This window comes from Salvelinus namaycush, chromosome 27 (genome assembly GCF_016432855.1).
Source record: "Salvelinus namaycush isolate Seneca chromosome 27, SaNama_1.0, whole genome shotgun sequence".
Classification (NCBI taxonomy): domain Eukaryota; kingdom Metazoa; phylum Chordata; class Actinopteri; order Salmoniformes; family Salmonidae; genus Salvelinus; species Salvelinus namaycush.
This window is the reverse complement of record NC_052333.1, coordinates 18,899,913-18,916,812: the sequence shown is the minus strand read 5'-3', so window position 1 is coordinate 18,916,812 and position 16,900 is coordinate 18,899,913. Positions and strand designations below refer to the sequence as shown.

At 46.2% G+C, this 16,900-nt stretch overlaps 1 protein-coding gene across 1 annotated transcript in view; it reads left to right on the top strand.

Moving 5' to 3' along the window:
- Positions 1-16,900, top strand: part of LOC120022285 (receptor-type tyrosine-protein phosphatase U-like) — a 139,766-nt gene that overhangs the window by 91,841 nt on the left and 31,025 nt on the right. Inside the window, exons 18-20 of the mRNA XM_038966186.1 lie at positions 1,372-1,444; positions 2,124-2,200; positions 7,162-7,198. Coding sequence (XP_038822114.1) covers positions 1,372-1,444; positions 2,124-2,200; positions 7,162-7,198 — 187 coding nt within the window. The remainder of the gene's footprint in view (positions 1-1,371; positions 1,445-2,123; positions 2,201-7,161; positions 7,199-16,900) is intronic.

The following is a 16,900-nucleotide window of genomic DNA, read 5'->3' as shown; positions in this document are numbered from 1 at the left end:
ACTACACTGCCAAGTCACTGTCCTCCCTGTAGGCTGTCTCATCGTCGCCGGTGATCAGACCTACCACCGGCGTGTCGTCAGCAAGCTTAATGATGGTGTTGGAGTCATGCGTGGCTTCAGGGGAGATAAAGAACATTGCTAGAAGAAAAGAGAATTCCATTCTGACGATCAGCAGCTGAGACCCTGATGCATGATAGTGGCGTGTTAAAGAAAGTCTGTCTATGGATTGGTTCAGTGTTATTCAGGCTCTGCTCTAAAGTGTGTTGGTGGGAGGAGAGAGAGAAGGAGAGAGAGAGGTATAATGTCTTCTCTAAGCAGGATTAGGTATAGTATTACCTGTGTAGGAGTGAGGCGCAGGTGTAATCCTCTGATCAGCATGCTGCCACTGTCCCTGGGCTGTAGGTGGACCGGCCGCCCCACGCTGATCCCATGCTGGGATTGGGCCGACGCTGATGAGGGATTTAGTAAGCTGGGGTTGGAGCGCCTGGATGTGCCCGGCAAAGCAGCCAGGATATAAGTTTGACTTACGCCATGAACGTGATGTGACTTGGACGCTACCGCCGCCAGCGCCACTGTGTGTCTCCACAAACACGTCTGTCACACTCACTCAGTCATTCTTTCTTTCTCTACTCTCTACTCTCTCGCTCTCTCATAACGTTGATTTAGATTCAATAGCTCCTATCGCGCTGTGCAGCCAGATTGTGAAAATGGTGCCATAAACATCTGTCACAAAGGTCGCACTTTAACACCAAGGTATTATAAAACACTTGGATTTTAGGCAGAACCACTCTCGATGCATAGGTAATGAGAGAGACTCAAGCTTGCCTATCTACCTCCTCTTCCTCTCCTCATCCTCTCCTCCTTTCCTCCTTTTAACTCTTGAATGCCCTCCTCTTTCTTCCCGGCCTCCTCTCCTTCTCTTCCTCTCCTCTTCCTCGTCTCCACTCTCCTTTCCTCCTCTCCTCATGTCCTCTCCCCTCTACCTCCTCTCCTCCTCTCCTCTCCCCCTCAAGGCCAGATCCATCTCTCTTAGCCTCTTCTTCTCCTCACCGTTCTCTCATAATTGTGTCATGACAGAAATATGAGCAGTGAATATGATGGCCAAGTTACTCAGAGAACCTCAGGATAACAGTCTAAGTTGGGTAACTAAGCTAAGTGGTGAAACTAAGTGGAGATTTGGTAATAAAACTGAAAGGATATTTGAATCTGATGACACCTACAGTATATTCCTTGTGTCCTAGTGATATCTAACACTCCGGTAACCAAGCTAAGTATTTCAGTGTGCTGTTTAAATCAACTGAATGCAGAATTTTGCCTGTATGCTAACCATATCTCACTGTCTTTGTGACCACTTGTTCCTTCTCTTTTCAGAGCTTCTTTGATGGATGGGATGTCACCAAGAAGAAGGACAAGACTAAAGGGAGACATGACAGTTTATTGGGGCGTAAGTTCTGTTCAGACCCTCACTCTGGAATGGAGTGGTATGCCATATATGGAAGAACATTTGCAGGAAAGCTACTGTAACTTAACTTTGTTTCAAATTAGTGTACCAATTATAACATGTCCTCAAGTCAATCGCTATCGACAACCACTATTTAAAAATCTTTGTTTTGTTTAACATCTTTGTTAGTGTCCCTTTAAAAGAGAATATACATCTGAAAGACTTCCTGGTTAAATAAAGCTGACATAAAAGTCCCTCTTTCTTGTTGATGATCTCTCCCCTGTTGATGATCTCTCCCCTGTAGATGATATCTCCCCTGTAGATGATATCTCCCCTGTAGATGATCTCTCCCCTGTTGATGATCTCTCCTCTGTTGATGATCTCTCTCCTGTAGATGATCTCTCTCCTGTAGATGATCTCTCTCCTGTAGATGATCTCTCCCCTGCTGATGATCTCTCCCCTGTTGATGATCTCTCCCCTGTTGATGATCTCTCCCCTGTTGATGATCTCTCTCCTGTTGATGATCTCTCTCCTGTTGATGATCTCTCTCCTGTTGATGATCTCTCTCCTGTTGATAATCTCTCTCCTGTTGATGATCTCTCTCCTCTTGATGATCTCTCCCCTGTTGATGATCTCTCCCCTGTTGATGATTTCTCCCCTGTTGATGATCTCTCCCCTCTAGATGATCGTCATCGAGTCAAGCTACACTCTCTCCTAGCAGACCCCAACTCTGACTATGGCAATGCCAACTACATAGACGTAAGTTACATGCTCTCTCTCTCTCTCTCTCTCTCTCTCTCTCTCTCTCTCTCTCTCTCTCTCTCTCTCTCTCTCTCGCTACTCTTTCACTCTGCCCCACCCGCTCCTCCTCCTCACTCTTTACTGTCTCTGTCCACAGTTGCTCCTTAAACTGAGACTCAGCCGTATGATCAGCTGTGGGAACCAAAGATATTACAGAGTGACTTACGATGTAAGAGGCTGCACTTCTGAGCATCCACACAGCTTCTGAGCATCCACACAGCTTCTGAGCATGCGCACGGGAGTTGGCTTTACTCTATTGCAATGTGATAGCTGTGTGACAACAACTGCTGCAGAGATTAGTCTCTCGCCTCACATGGAAGACTTCCTGATATTCACATTTTTTCTTTGTATTGTTGAGTGTTCCTTTAAGCTGTGTGTCTGGCCCAGTGCTAGAGAAGTGCTGGAGGAGGATAGACTCATGGGTAATATAATCTCTCCCAGCAGCTGTCTGTAGACTGGCCACAGGAAGGAGAGACTATTGTGTAATGTAGTCTACCCCAGTAGCTGTATGTTTGCTTGAGACAGGAAGGAGACTCTTGGGTAATGTTGTCTACCCCAGTAGCAGTTTGTAGGCTGGCCACAAACGGCTAATAATAATGGCTGGAACCGAGCGAATGTAATGGCATCAAACACATAGAAACCATGTGTTTGATGTATTTGATACCATTCCACTGATTCCTCTTCAGTCACTACCATGATCCCATCTTCCTCAATTAAGGTGTCACCAACCTCCTGTGGTCTAAGGATGTCTAGCCCAATGTTCCAGTCTACAGGGACACCCGTCCGAAGTGTTTGAGGATGTGACAGTCAGAGACTCCCACTGTACTGTGTGTGTACAGGTAGTCTGTCCCAACAACCCTCTCTGGGCTTGCCTCAGTTGGCTGGCCAGTACACTGTGACAGTGAGGATATCCACTTAAAGAGGATTGTCCCCTCAACCTGGCTTTGTACCTGTATCCCTGGGGGTACTGGAATAGATTTGAGATAGACATCGTCTCAGCAACACCACAGATCCTATAAGATCCTATAAGATCCTTTAATATCCTATAAGCTAGGAGTCTCTGTGTCCTCTGTGACGGCTGACGACTCGTCCAAAAGCTCTCCTAAGTCGACTCCGAGCGGTGACTCGCTCTGTCTGTCTGATGATATCAAATGCCTGATCCTGTTCATCTGGCATTCAGTTAGTTGTGATCTCAACTGTTCAGCTCCAGTGAGCCTCATCCAGGAAGGCATAGCCAAGCCCAGTACCAGTTCATACCTAATCCCAGACACTAGCTGAACAGCTAGTACTGTAGCTAGTGTTGGAGGGATATACACTTCGTGTGCTTGAGCTAGGGCCAAGCAGTGAGTGTGTGTGTGTGTGTGTGTGTGTGTGTGTGTGTGTGTGTGTGTGTGTGTGTGTGTGTGTGTGTGTGTGTGTGTGTGTGTGTGTGTGTGTGTGTGTGTGTGTGTGTGTGTGTGTGTGTGTGTGCATATGTGGAGGCGTTGCTTAATACGCACGCAGTACAGGTTATGTAAAGGTGACATTCACAAAAACCTCTTAGCAATTATTTATTTTGTTGAACACAGTCGTTCAGTGAAGTGCTCAATGAGAGCAGGAAAGAGTGTACAGGGTTCGCCTGCATTCTTCTCCCTTCGCTCAAAGAAATGGAGAATATAAGAATAAGTCAAATGGACAGAATAGAAAAGCTAAAATTGACAGAAAATAAAAGGTCAAATGAGCGCTGACTCAGCAGGTTGAGGTGGAAGGGAAGGACAATGTGTTTGTGTTGGAGATCATGGAGAGTGTTCCGCCCGTTCACCCCCTCTTGCCCTTTGTGAGCACACTGGTTCCATTCTCCGTTCACCCTCCTCTAGCTCTACCTGAAAGTTTCATTAGCATATGGGCCTTGGGAGGAAACCTGTGACATTGTTAGGGCTGTCTACACCACTGTCTGCATGTTGTGGCAGGACCCCTGACTAGCCTTCCCGCTAGGCTAACCCACCACCAGACGCCATACTAAATTATTCCTGTGAGTAGGAGAAAGGGAAGAATGGAGGGGTGACTGGAGAGATGAGGGGTGGAATTAAGGGTCCACTGCCGTTCCGCCATCTTCAGAAAGGTTTAATGGAAAAGCAGCACATTGTCTGGCTCTGATTTGGGTTAACCTAACTGTTTTCATGGATGGTGGGGCTTGGGCTTGACTAGATAGGAGGAGGGTTGGGTCGTAGTAAAAGTATAGTATGTTTTGTTCACTTAGTGTTCCATGACCACAACAACTACAGGAAGTTCAAGAAAAAAACTTTGGTTTCTACCTCTTTGCCATGGCAACAGTGTGTGAGGCATGATGAAACAATCTCTCTCTCTCTCTCTATCTCTCTCTCTCTCTCTCTCTCTCTCTCGCTCTCTCTCATCCCCCTGTTCTTTAATCTCAATAATTTGTTTATTTTTCCTTGCTTCCTTCCTTCCTTCTTTCTCTCTTTCTCCTTCCCTCTTTTCTTAACCTCTGGGACCTCTTAGATCCGGATAAACAGGGAAGTAAGTACTACTTCTTCTCTTTCTTTTCCATCTATCTTCCCGCTCACCCTGTGCCCTCTGCGTACCCCCTTACTTCCTTCCCCCTTTCCATCGCTCCACCACTTTCTAATCTCTCTGTCTATGAACCCCCCCCCCCCCCAGCCCTAGGCACCAGCTGCTCCCCAGAGTTTAATTTAGCCGAACCTGCTCTGCTACACCACTACACTCACTCTCATCTGCAGCCAGACTAGACTCACTTAGAGTAAAGGATTTGTATGAGGTTTGTCTGTCCCCCATCACAGCAGAGATGACACAAAGCATGTCTTACTGCAGGCAAGTCTGTCCCAATAGACAGAACCAGCCGTTAGAACTTTGTATTATATATTACACCTGTCCCCCATCAGAAATCGCACAAAGGAACCAATGGGAAGAGCACAGTCTAAGGGTGAATCCTAAATGCCCCCCTATTACCTATACAGTGCGCTACTTTTGGCCAGAGCCTCAAAGGTCTCAGTCTATTCCCTATATAGTTAATTACTTTTGGCTAGAGCTCAGATATGCCCTGAAGGCAGTAGAGATCCATGCAGATAAATCATGCAGGGCCAAAGCCAGGACAGATACACACACTCAGCTCCAGTGGTGGAAAAAGTACCCAATTGTCATACTTGAGTAAAAGTAAAGATACCTTAATAGAAAATGACTCAAGTAAAAGTGGGGAATGACCATTGATGTTCTCTTGATAAGTGTGTGAATTAGACAATTTTCCTGTCCTGCTAAGCATTCAAAATGTAACGAGTACTTTTGGGTGTCAGGGAAAATGTATGGAGTAAAAAGTACATATTTTTCTTTAGGAATGTAGTGAAGTAAAAGTAAAAGTTGTCAAAAATATATATATTAAAGTAAAGTACAGATACCCCCCAAAAACGACTTAAGTATTACTTTCAAGTATTTTTTCTTAAGTACTTTACAACACTGCTCAGCTCAGATGAGACACAGCGAAGGGCTTCACAGGAAACACTGCACTGCCAGAGCCGGAACATAACATCACTGTTTTCAACCTGTTTTCTGCCCCTGTATCACATTCTGTTGGATGTTTCTCATACATAGATTGTCATACAGCATTTGGGCTAATCTTCAACCACATGGCGGGCTATCTAGCTGGGTCAAACTAGATTGGTTTGAAGGGGGTCCAACTTCCTGTGAAAGAAGAGAACATGTAAAGGGAGGGATTGCCAACTTTGTATTGGCTTTCTTCTTGGCTTTCCATCTTGTGGCAACTTGCTTTTCATCTCATCATGTTGCGACGCTGTGATGTGATTGGTTTTGTCATGGTTTAAGTGTGGTGGGGAGCATGAGAGTTCTTTTTCCTCCATTTTGAATTTCACACTGCTTGATGTGATGCTGTCTGCTCGCTGTAGGCGGAAGATGGTGGTTGCCTAGGTGACAGACAGGAAGCACACACACACAGTGAAGCAGAGAGGATCATGGGAAGGATGGGAATGGGGTCACTGCACTCTAGCATGGCGATTGTCATCCATCTCCTGTCCTCTCTGTGTGGCATGGCACTTATGGAATGGAATGAGTTGTGTGTGTGTGTGTGTGTGTGTGTGTGTGTGTGTGTGTGTGTGTGTGTGTGTGTGTGTGTGTGTGTGTGTGTGTGTGTGTGTGTGTGTGTGTGTGTGTGTGTGTGTGTGTGTGTGTGTATTCCCTTATAGCCAAGAGTGATGAGGGGACCATGCCCAGGGCTGGAGGATTTGTCTTGCTTTATATTCTTCTCTCTCTCTCTCTCTCTCTCTCTCTCTCTCTCTCTCTCTCTCTCTCTCTCTCACAAACACACCATACTCAGGGCTGATTAATTTGTCTTGCTCAGAGTGCTGAGTTAGCACCCCCCCCCCCCAGGAGAACAGACAATGACAGATCAGTCAGTGTCAATTTGCTGAAATGAAAGCATTATAATTTCACTTTTGAAGGAACCTTGTGTACTTTATTATTGCTTTATACCTGAACAGATCATGTCAAAATGCTGCCTGAACAAAACAAAAAATAATTGGTAGGAGGAAGCTGCCCAATGAGAAAATGACGGTCCCTCTCTCTAGACAGTTATGGCCGCTGTAGAGAAATCTCCTTTAACTCCCTGTAATCCAACAGTCCAACCTTTACAATATGAAAACATTAAACTATGAAAACCACTTGTTATTATATCTAGGTGGAAGATGAATACAATGCAAGCTTCACTACATATTCAATGTCATTCAATACCAGATCAAAAATAAGAGAGGAGAGGAGACTGAGGAAGGGGGTGGTGTTGGTTCTTTATAGTGACTCCAGGGACTGGTGTTTACACTGTGTTACTCTGATGTTCAACTCTCTCTCTTTCGCTCTCTTTCTTTTTACCTCCATCTCTTTCTCTCTTTTTTTCACAGGGGTACCAGCGATCAAACCACTTCATAGCCACCCAAGGTGAGTGCCCTTGGAATAGTTTTTCAGAAATCAATGAATGGTAGTATACCTTATTCTGCGTGTGTACTGTATGTATGTGTGTGCATGAGCAGCCAAGCCTTCCCAGTTGTTGATATTAAAATAATGATTTGAATTATTAATGTGTAAACACACTGGCTGGTGCTCCATCACGTTGTGTGTCTGGGTGTATCTCTATTCTCTACCACCCAAACATCTCTCTCTCTCTCTCTCTCTCTCAATTCAAGGGGCTTTATTGGCATGGGAAACATATGTTAACATTGACAAAGCAAGTGAAGTAGATAATATAAAAAGTGAAATAAACAATAAAAATGAATAGTAAGCATTACACTCACAGAAGTTCAAAAATAATAAAGACATTTCAAATGTCATATTATGTATATATACAGTGTTATAACGATGTGCAAATGGTTAAAGTACAAAAGGGAAAATAAATAAACACAATTATGGGTTGTATTTACAATGGTGTTTGTTCTTCACTGGTTGCCCTTTTCTTGTCGCAACAGGTCACAAATATTGCTGTGATGGCACACTGTATTTCACCCAGTAGATATGGGAGTTTATCAAAATTGGGTTTCTTTTCGAATTCTTTGTGGATCTGTGTAATCTGAGGGAAATATGTGTCTCTAATATGGTCATATATTTGTCAGGTTAGGAAGTGCAGCTCAGTTTCCACTTCATTTTGTGTGCAGTGTGCATATAGCCTGTCTTCTCTTGAGAGCCAGGTCTGCCAACGGCGGCCTTTCTCAATAGCAAGGCAAAGCTATTGACTATGCACTGAGTCTGTGCATAGTCAAAGCTTTCCTTAAGTTTGGGTCAGTCACAGTGGTCAGGTATTCTGCTGCTGTGTACTCTCTGTTTTAGGGCCAAATAGCATTCTAGTTTGCTCAGATTTTTTGTTAATTCTTTCCAATGTGTCAAGTAATTATATTTTTGTTTTCTCATGATTTGTTTGCGTCTAATTGTGTTGCTGTCCTGGGGATCTGTGGGGTCTGTTTGTGAACAGAGCCCCAGGACCAGCTTGCTTAGGGGATTCTTCTCTAGGTTCATCAGCTTCCTTTTATGTGGTTCTAGAATGTAACGGCTCTTTTCTGGATTGTTATCATTAGCGGGTAGCAGCCTAATTCTGCTCTCCATGCATTATTTGGTGTTTTACATTGTACACGGAGGATATGTTTGCAGAATTCTGCATGCAGAGTCTCAATTTGGTGTTTGTGCCATTTTGTGAATTCTTGGTTGGTGAGCAGGCCCCAGACCCCAGACCCCAGACCTGAATCGGTTCTGTAACCAGACCCTAATTGGTATGTCGAATTTTATGTTCCTTTTGATGGCATCGAAGGCCCTTCTTGCCTTGTCTCTCAGATTGTTCACAGCTTTGTGGAAGTTACCTGTGGGGATGATGTTTAGGCCAAGGTATGAATAGTTTTTTTTGTGCTCTAGAGCAACGGTGTCTAAATGAAATTTGTATTTGTGGTCCTGGCGACTGGACCTTTTTTGGAACACCATTATTTTGGTCTTACTGAGATTTACTGTCAGGGCACAGGTCTGGCTGAAGCTGTGCAGAAGATCTAGGTGCTGCTGTAAGCCCTCCTTGGTTGGTGACAGAAGCACCAGATAATCAGCAAACAGTAGACATTTGACTTCAGATTCTAGTAGAGTGAGGCCGTGTGCTGCAAACTGTTCTAGTGCCCTCGCCAATTCATTGACATCCACTACCGGTTAAAAGTTTTAGAACATCTACTCATTCAAGGGTTTTTCTAGATTTGTACTATTTTCTACATTATTGAATAATAGTGAAGACATCAAAACTATGAAATAACACATATGTAATTATGTAGTAACTAAAAAACAAATCAAATTATATTTTTTATTTGAGATTTTTCAAATACCCACCCTTTGCCTTGATGACAGCTTTGTACACTATTGGCTTCTCTCAACCAGCTTCATGAGGTAGTCACCTGGAATGAATTTCAATTAACAGGTGTGTCTTGTTAAGTTAGTTTGTGGAATTTATTTCCTTCTTAATGCATTTGTGCCAATAAGTTGTGTTTTGACAAGGTAAGGGTGGTATACAGAACATATACCTATTTTTGGTAAAAGACCAAGTCCATATTATGGCAAGAACAGCTCAAATTAGAAAACAGAAATGACAGTCCATCATTACTTTAAGACATGAAGGTCAGTCAATACGGAATATTTCAAAAACTTTTAACGTTTCTTCAATTGCAGTCGCAAAAACCATCAAGTGCTATGATGAAACTGACTCTCACGAGGACCACCACAGGTTTGGAAGACCCAGAGTTACCTCTGCTGCAGAGGATAAGTGTCACGTTCCTGACCTGTTTTCTGTTGTTTGGTATGTGTTTATTGGTCAGGGCGTGAGTTTTGGGTGGGCAGTCTATGTTTTCTGTTTCTATGTTGGTTTTGGGTTGCCTGGTATGGCTCTCAATTAGAGGCAGGTGTTTGACGTTTCCTCTGATTGAGAGTCATATTAAGGTAGGTTGTTCTCACTTTGTTGGTGGGTGATTGTCTCCTGTGTCAGTGTCGTTATGTTACGCTACACGGGACTGTTTTTGGTTTTGTTTGTTCCTGTTCGTGTGTTCTTCGTTTCATGTAAGTTCGTAAGTTTAGGTCTGTTTAGTTCGTTTTGTTATTTTGTATTTCTAAAGTGTATTTCGTTTCGTCTTTGTCTTGTTAATTAAATCATTATGAATTCACACCCCGCTGCACTTTGGTCAAATCACTACTCCTCCTCTTCGTATGAAGAGGAGGAGGAATGCCGTTACAGAATCACCCACCCAAACCCAGATCAAGCAGCGGGTTAACGGACAGCAACGACAGCAGCAGTGGGTCAAGGAGGATTGGACATGGGAAGAGATTCTGGACGGAGAAGGACCCTGGGCAGAGCCAGAGGAGTGTCGCCGTCCCAAGGCGGAGCTGGAGGCATCTAAAGCGGAGAGGCGACGATATGAGGAGGCAGCACGGAAGCAAGGCTGGAGGCCCGCAAGTACAACCCAAAAATTTATTGGGGGGGGGGGGGCTAAAGGGTAGTGTGGCGAAGTCAGGTAGGAGACCTGCGCCAACTTCCCGGGCTTACCGTGGAGAACGAGAGTACGGGCAGACACCGTGTTACGCAGTAGAGCGCATGGTGTCTCCTGTACGTGTTCATAGCCCGGTGCGGGTTATTCCACCTCCCCGCACTAGCCGGGCTAGAGTGAGCATTGAGCCAAGTGCCATGAAGCCGGCTCAACATATCTGGCCTCCAGTACGTCTCCTCGGGCCGGTGTACATGGCACCAGCCTTACGCATGGTGTCCCCGGTTCGCCAACACAGCCCAGTGCGGGTTATTCCACCTCCCCGCACTGGACGGGCTACGGGGAGCATGCAACCAGGTAAGGTTGGGCAGGCTCAGTGCTCAAGGGAGCCAGTACGCCTACACGGTCCGGTATATCCGGCGCCACCTTCCCGCCCCAGCTCAGTACCACCAGTGCCTGCACCACGCACCAAGCCTCATGTGCGTCCTCAGAGCCCTGTACGCACTGTTCCTCCTCCACGCACTCTCCCTGTGGTGCGTGTCTCCAGCCCAGTGCCTCCAGTTTCGGCACCACGCAGCAAGCCTATAGTGCGCATCGAGAGTCCAGTGTGCCCTGTTCCTGCTCCCCGCACTAGCCTTAAGGTGCGTGTCTCCAGTCCGGTACCACCAGTTCCGGCACCACGCACCAGGCCTACTGTGCGCCTCAGCGGGTCAGAGTCGGCCGTCTGCCCAACGCCTTCTGCACTGCCTGTCTGCCCAGCTCCGTCTGAGCCATCCGTCTGCCCAGTGCCATCTGAGCCATCCGTCTGCCCAGTGCCGTCTGAGCCATCTGTCTGCCCAGCGCCGTCTGAGCCATCTGTCTGCCCAGCGCCTTCTGAGCCATCCGTCTGCCCAGCGCCTTCTGAGCCATCCGTCTGCCCAGCGCCTTCTGAGCCATCCGTCTGCCCAGCGCCTTCTGAGCCATCCGTCTGCCACGAGCCATTAGAGCCGCCCGTCTGTCCCGAGCCATTAGAGCCGTCCGTCAGTCAGGAGCCGCTAGAGCCGTCTGTCAGTCAGGAGCTGCCAGAGCCGCCAGCCAGTCAGGAGCTGCCAGAGCCGCCAGCCAGTCAGGAGCTGCCAGAGCCGCCAGCCAGTCAGGAGCTGCCAGAGCCGCCAGCCAGTCAGGAGCTGCCAGAGCCGCCAGCCAGTCAGGAGCTGCCAGAACCGCCAGCCAGTCAGGAGCTGCCAGAACCGCCAGACAGTCAGGAGCTGCCAGAGCCGCCAGCCAGTCAGGAGCTGCCCTACAGTCAGGAGCTGCCCTACAGTCATGAGCTGCCCTACAGTCATGAGCTGCCCTTCAGTCATGAGCTGCCCTTCAGGCACGAGCTGCCCTTCAGTCATGAGCTGCCCTCCAGTCATGAGCTGCCCTCCAGTCATGAGCTGCCCTCCAGTCATGAGCTGCCCTCCAGTCATGAGCTGCCCTACAGTCATGAGCTGCCCTACAGTCATGAGCTGCCCTACAGTCATGAGCTGCCCTCCAGTCATGAGCTGCCCTCCAGTCATGAGCTGCCACCCAGTCATGAGCTGCCCTCCAGTCATGAGCTGCCACCCAGTCCGGAGCTGCCACCCAGTCCGGAGCTGCCACCCAGTCCGGAGCTGCCACTCAGTCCGGAGCTGCCATTAGTACAGAGTTGTCCCTCTGTCCTAAGCTACCTCTCTGTCCGGAGCTACCTCTCTGTCCTGAGCTACCTCTCTGTCCTGAGCTACCTCTCTGTCCTGAGCTACCTCTCTGTCCTGAGCTACCTCTCTGTCCTGAGCTACCTCTCTGTCCTGAGCTGTCTCCTCTATGTAGGAGGGGCCTTAGTGAAGGTTCCTGGACCATGGTCGGGGGCGAGGGTCGCCACTCAAAGGACGCTAAGGAGGGGGACAAAGACAGTGGTGGAGTGGTGTCCTCGTCCACCGCCGGAGCCGCCACCGCGGACAGATGCCCACCCAGACCCTCCCCTTGAGTTGTAGGGGTGCGCCCGGAGTTCGCACCTTGAGGGGGGGGTTCTGTCACGTTCCTGACCTGTTTTCTGTTGTTTGGTATGTGTTTATTGGTCAGGGCGTGAGTTTTGGGTGGGCAGTCTATGTTTTCTGTTTCTATGTTGGTTTTGGGTTGCCTGGTATGGCTCTCAATTAGAGGCAGGTGTTTGACGTTTCCTCTGATTGAGAGTCATATTAAGGTAGGTTGTTCTCACTGTTTGTTGGTGGGTGATTGTCTCCTGTGTCAGTGTCGTTATGTTACGCTACACGGGACTGTTTTCGGTTTTGTTTGTTCCTGTTCGTGTGTTCTTCGTTTCATGTAAGTTCGTAAGTTTAGGTCTGTTTAGTTCGTTTTGTTATTTTGTATTTCTAAAGTGTATTTCGTTTCATCTTTGTCTTGTTAATTAAATCATTATGAATTCACACCCCGCTGCACTTTGGTCAAATCACTACTCCTCCTCTTCGTATGAAGAGGAGGAGGAATGCCGTTACAATAAGTTCATTAGAGTTTCCAGCCTCAGAAATTGCAGCCCAAATAAATGCTTCACAGAGTTCAAGTAACATACACATCTCAACATCAACTGTTCAGAGGAGACTGTGTGAATCAGGCCTTCATGGTCGAATTACTGCAAACAAACCACTACTAAAGGATACGAATAAAAGAAGATACTTGCTTGGACCAAGAAACACGAGCAATGGACATTAGACCGGTGGAATACGTCCTTTGGTCTGGAGTTCAAATTTGAGATTTTTGGTTCCAATCACTGTCTTTGTGAGACGCTGTGTGGGTGAACGAATGATCTCTGCAAGTGTATTTCCCACCATAAAGCATGGAGGAGGAGGTGTTATGGTGTGGGGGTGCTTTGCTGGTGACACTGATTTATTTAGAATTCAAGGCACACTTAACCAGCATGGCTACCACAGCATTCTGCAGTGATACGCCATCCCATTCTGGTTTGGGCTTAGTGGGACTAGCATTTGTTTTTCAACAGGACAATGACCCAACACACCTCCAGGCTGTGTAAGGGCTATTTTACCAAGAAGGAGAGTAATGGAGTGCTGCATTAGATTATCTGTCCTCCACAATCCCCCGACCTCAACCAAACTGAGATGGTTTGGGATGAGTCGGACCGCAGAGTAAAGGAAAAGCAGCCAACAAGTGCTCAGCATATGTGGGAACTCCTTCAAGACTGTTGGAAAAGCATTCCAGGTGAAGGTGGTTGCGAGAATGCCAAGAGTGTGCAAAGCTGTCATCAAGGCAAATGGTGGCTATTTGAAGAATCTGAAATATAAATATATTGTGATTTGTTAAAAAAAAAACAGGTTACTACATGATTCCGTAGGTGTTATTTCATAGTTTTAAAAATAAAGAAAAACCTTTGAATGAGTAGGTGTTCTAAAACTTTTGACCGGTAGTGTATATGTTGGGGATGGGGCTTAAGATGCATCCCTGTCTCACCCCACGGCCCTGTGGAAAGAAATGTGTGTGTTTTTTCACCAATTTTACCCGCAGACTTGTTGTTTGTGTACATGGATTTTAAATTGTTGTATGTTTTTCCCCAACACAACTTTCCATCAATTTGTATAGCAGTACACACAGTCCCTCAATCAGCCTGACTAACCGGTGTCTGTATGTAGCCTTGCTACTTTTATAGCCTCGCTACTGTATATAGCCTGTCTTTTTACTGTTGTTTTATTTCTTTAAAAACCTATTGTTCACCTAATACCTTTTTGCACTATTGGTTAGAGCCTGTAAGTTTATTTTTATTTTTATTTCACCTTTATTTAACCAGGTAGGCAAGTTGAGAACAAGTTTTCATTTACAATTGCGACCTGGTCAAGATAAAGGAAAGCAGTTCGACACATACAACAACACAGAGTTACACATGGAGTAAAACAAACATACAGTCAATAATACAGTAGAAAAATAAGTCTATATACAATGTGAGCAAATAAGCTAAGGGAGGTAAGGCAATAAAAGGCCATGGTGGCGAAGTAAATACAATATAGCAAGTAAAACACTGGAATGGTAGATTTGCAGTGGAAGAATGTGCAAAGTAGAGATAGAAATAATGGGGTGCAAAGGAGCAAAATAAATAAATGAATAAATACAGTAGGGGGAGAGGTAGTTGTTTGGCATAAATTATAGATGGGCTATGTACAGGTGCAGTAATCTGTGAGCTGCTCTGACAGCTGGTGCTTAAAGCTAGTGAGGGAGATAAGTGTTTCCAGTTTCAGAGATTTTTGTAGTTCGTTCCAGTCATTGGCAGCAGAGAACTGGAAGGAGAGGCGGCCAAAGGAAGAATTGGTTTTGGGGGTGACCAGAGAGATATACCTGCTGGAGCGCGTGCTACAGGTGGGTGCTGCTATGGTGACCAGCGAGCTAAGATAAGGGGCGACTTTACCTAGCAGGGTCTTTTAGATGACCTGGAGCCAGTGGGTTTGGCGACGAGTATGAAGCGAGGGCCAGCCAACGACAGCGTACAGGTCGCAGTGGTGGGTAGTATATGGGGCTTTGGTGACAAAACGGATAGCACTGTGATAGACTGCATCCAATTTAGTAAGTAGGGTATTGGAGGCTATTTTGTAAAGGACATCGCCGAAGTCGAGGATCGGTAGGATGGTCAGTTTTACAAGGGTATGTTTGGCAGCATGAGTGAAGGATGCTTTGTTGCGAACTAGGAAGCCAATTCTAGATTTAACTTTGGATTGGAGATGTTTGATGTGAGTCTGGAAGGAGAGTTTGCAGTCTAACCAGACACCTAGGTATTTGTAGTTGTCCACATATTCTAAGTCAGAACCGTCCAGAGTAGTGATGTTGGAGGGGCGGGCAGGTGCAGGCAGCATTCGGTTGAAGAGCATGCATTTAGTTTTACTTGTATTTAAGAGCAATTGGAGGCTACGGAAGGAGAGTTGAATGGCATTGAAGCTCATCTGGAGGGTTGTTAACACAGTGTCCAAAGAAGGGCCAGAAGTATACAGAATGGTGTCGTCCATTCTGTATAGGACGACACCATAGCAGCACCCACCAGCAAAATAAATAAATAAATAAATACAGTAGGGGGAGAGGTAGTTGTTTGGCATAAATTATAGATGGGCTATGTACAGGTGCAGTAATCTGTGAGCTGCTCTGACAGCTGGTGCTTAAAGCTAGTGAGGGAGATAAGTGTGTCCAGTTTCAGAGATTTTTGTAGTTCGTTCCAATCATTGGCAGCAGAGAACTGGAAGGAGAGGCGGCCAAAGGAAGAATTGGTTTTGGGGGTGACCAGAGAGATATACCTGCTGGAGCGCGTGCTACAGGTGGGTGCTGCTATGGTGACCAGCGAGCTAAGATAAGGGGGGACTTTACCTAGCAGGGTCTTTTAGATGACCTGGAGCCAGTGGGTTTGGCGACGAGTATGAAGCGAGGGCCAGCCAACGACAGCGTACAGGTCGCAGTGGTGGGTAGTATATGGGGCTTTGGTGACAAAACGGATAGCACTGTGATAGACTGCATCCAATTTAGTAAGTAGAGTATTGGAGGCTATTTTGTAAAGGACATCGCCGAAGTCGAGGATCGGTAGGATGGTCAGTTTTACAAGGGTATGTTTGGCAGCATGAGTGAAGGATGCTTTGTTGCGAACTAGGAAGCCAATTCTAGATTTAACTTTGGATTGGAGATGTTTGATGTGAGTCTGGAAGGAGAGTTTGCAGTCTAACCAGACACCTAGGTATTTGTAGTTGTCCACATATTCTAAGTCAGAACCGTCCAGAGTAGTGATGTTGGAGGGGCGGGCAGGTGCAGGCAGCATTCGGTTGAAGAGCATGCATTTAGTTTTACTTGTATTTAAGAGCAATTGGAGGCTACGGAAGGAGAGTTGAATGGCATTGAAGCTCATCTGGAGGGTTGTTAACACAGTGTTCAAAGAAGGGCCAGAAGTATACAGAATGGTGTCGTCTGCGTAGAGGTGGATCAGAGACTCACCAGCAGCAAGAGCGACAACATTGATGTATACAGAGAAGAGAGTCGGTCCAAGAATTGAACACTGTGGCACCCCCATAGAGACTGCCAGAGGCCCGGACAACAGGCCCTCCGATTTGACACACTGAACTCTATCAGAGAAGTAGTTGGTGAACCAGGTGAGGCAATCATTTGAGATACCAAGGCTATCGAGTCTGCCGATGAGGATGTGGTGATTGACAGAGTCGAAAGCCTTGGCCAGGTCAATGAATACAGCTGCACAGTATTGTTTCTTATCGATGGTGGTTAAGATATCGTTTAGGACCTTGAGCGTAGCTGAGGTGCACCCATGACCAGTTCTGAAACCAGATTGCATTGCGGAGAAGGTATGGTGGGATTCGAAATGGTCGGTAACCACTACACCTTCCTAAGTAAGCACTACACCTGTTGAATTCGGCGCACGTGACAAATAAACTTTGATTTGATTTGAAACCCTCATGCCAAATTGAGTCAAAGTCTTTTTTGAAATCAACAAAGCATGAGAAGACTTTGCCTTTGATTTGGTTTGTTTGTTTGTCAATTAGGGTGTGCAGAGTGAATATGTGGTCTGTCGTACAATACTTTGGTAAAAAGCCAATTTGACATTTGCTCAGTACATTGTTTTCACTGAGGAAATGTACAAGTCTTTTGTTAATGATAATGCAAA